Source organism: Rhea americana, unplaced genomic scaffold (genome assembly GCF_003343005.1).
Source record: "Rhea americana isolate MKP2758 unplaced genomic scaffold, rheAme1 scaffold_1017, whole genome shotgun sequence".
NCBI lineage: Eukaryota > Metazoa > Chordata > Aves > Rheiformes > Rheidae > Rhea > Rhea americana.
This window is the reverse complement of record NW_028185059.1, coordinates 6,313-8,090: the sequence shown is the minus strand read 5'-3', so window position 1 is coordinate 8,090 and position 1,778 is coordinate 6,313. Positions and strand designations below refer to the sequence as shown.

Sequence of the window (1,778 nt, the reverse complement as noted above, 5' to 3'; positions counted from 1 at the left end):
CGGAGCCCCCAGGAGGGATCAGAGCCGCCAGGAGGGATCGGAGCCCCCAGGACGGATTGGAGCCCCCGGGAGGGATCGGAGCCCCCGGGAGGGATTGGAGCCCCCAGGACGGATCGGAGCCCCCGGGAGCAGATCGGAGCCCCCAGGAGCAGATTGGAGCCCCCAGGAGGGATCGGAGCCCCTGGGAGGGATCGGAGCCCCCAGGAGCAGATCGGAGCCCCTGGGAGGGATCGGAGCCCCCAGGACGGATCGGAGCCCCCGGGAGGGATCGGAGCCCCCAGGAGGGATCGGAGCCCCCGGGAGGGATTGGAGCCCCCAGGAGGGATCAGAGCCGCCGGGAGGGATCGGAGCCCCCGGGAGGGATCGGAGCCCCGTTGCCGGTCCGAGCCCCGGGAGGGGGCCGCGGGCCGGCGGGGGCGGCGGTGCCGCCTACCCCGAACTCGGTGACGAGGATGTCCGTGATGCTCCCCAGCACTGTGACGAAATCAAAGATGTTCCAGGCGTCGCGGAAATAGTTCTGGAAAGGAAGGGAAAAAGCAACGAAGGAGGAGGAGGAGGAGGAAGGGCAGGACGGGGCGGCGGGGGCTCCGCGGAGGACGGGCCCTGTGGCGCCGCCCTGACTGGCGTTGGCCCTGGGCCAGCTCCTGGGATCCCGTGATCACCGTGCACTAGATCCCCAGGATCCCATGATCACCGCGCACCGGCTCCCCGGGATCCCATGATCACCGCGCACCGGCTCCCCAGCATTCCGTGATCACCACACACGGGCTCCCCGGGATCCCGTGATCACCGTGCACCAGCTCCCCAGGATCCCGTGATCACCGCGCACCGCCTCCCCGGGATCCCGTGATCACCACACAATGGCTCCCCGGGAGCCCACGATCACCCGCACACCGGCTCCCCGGGATCCCTGATCACCGCGCACGGGCTCCCCAGGATCCCGTGATCACCACACACCGGCTCCCCAGGATCCCGTGATCACCGCACACCGGCTCCCCGGGATCCCGTGCTCACCGCGCACCGGCTCCCCGGGATCCCGTGATCACCGCGCACCAGCTCCCCGGGAGCCCACGATCACCCACGCACCGGATCCCCGGGATCCCATGCTCACCGCGCACGGGCTCCCCGGGATCCCATGATCACCACACACGGGCTCCCCAGGATCCCGTGATCTCCGCGCACCGCCTCCCCGGGATCCCGTGATCACCACGCACCGGCTCCCCGGGATCCCATGATCACCGCGCACCGGCTCCCCGGGATCCCGTGATCACCGTGCACCGGCTCCCCGGGAGCCCACGATCACCCGTGCACCGGATCCCCGGGATCCCATGCTCACCGCGCACCGGCTCCCCGGGATCCCATGATCACCGCGCACGGGCTCCCCGGGATCCCATGATCACCACACACGGGCTCCCCAGGATCCCGTTATCTCCGCGCACCGGCTCCCCGGGATCCCATGCTCACCGCGCACCGGCTCCCCGGGATCCCATGCTCACCGCGCACCGGCTCCCCGGGATCCCGTGATCTCCGCGCACCGGCTCCCCGGGATCCCATGCTCACCGCGCACCGGCTCCCCAGGAGCCCACAATCACCCACGCACCGGATCCCCGGGATCCCGTGATCACCACGCACCGGCTCCCCGGGATCCCATGATCACCGCGCACCGGCTCCCTGGGATCCCGTGATCACCGCGCACCGGATCCCCGGGATCCCGTGCTCACCGCGCACCGGCTCCCCAGGGCGCCGAGCCGAAGCAGGGTGCGAGGGGCCGGGGGAGG

At 71.5% G+C, this 1,778-nt stretch overlaps 1 protein-coding gene across 1 annotated transcript in view; it reads right to left on the bottom strand.

Annotated features, from left to right (window-relative positions):
• Positions 1–433: 433 nt before the first annotated feature.
• Positions 434–1,778, bottom strand: part of LOC146601466 (voltage-dependent P/Q-type calcium channel subunit alpha-1A-like) — a gene marked incomplete at its 3' end in the record, with an annotated part of 6,813 nt that continues 5,468 nt past the window's right edge. Inside the window, exon 6 of the mRNA XM_085305323.1 lies at positions 434–517. Within this exon, the coding sequence (XP_085161449.1) occupies positions 434–517 (84 nt within the window). The remainder of the gene's footprint in view (positions 518–1,778) is intronic.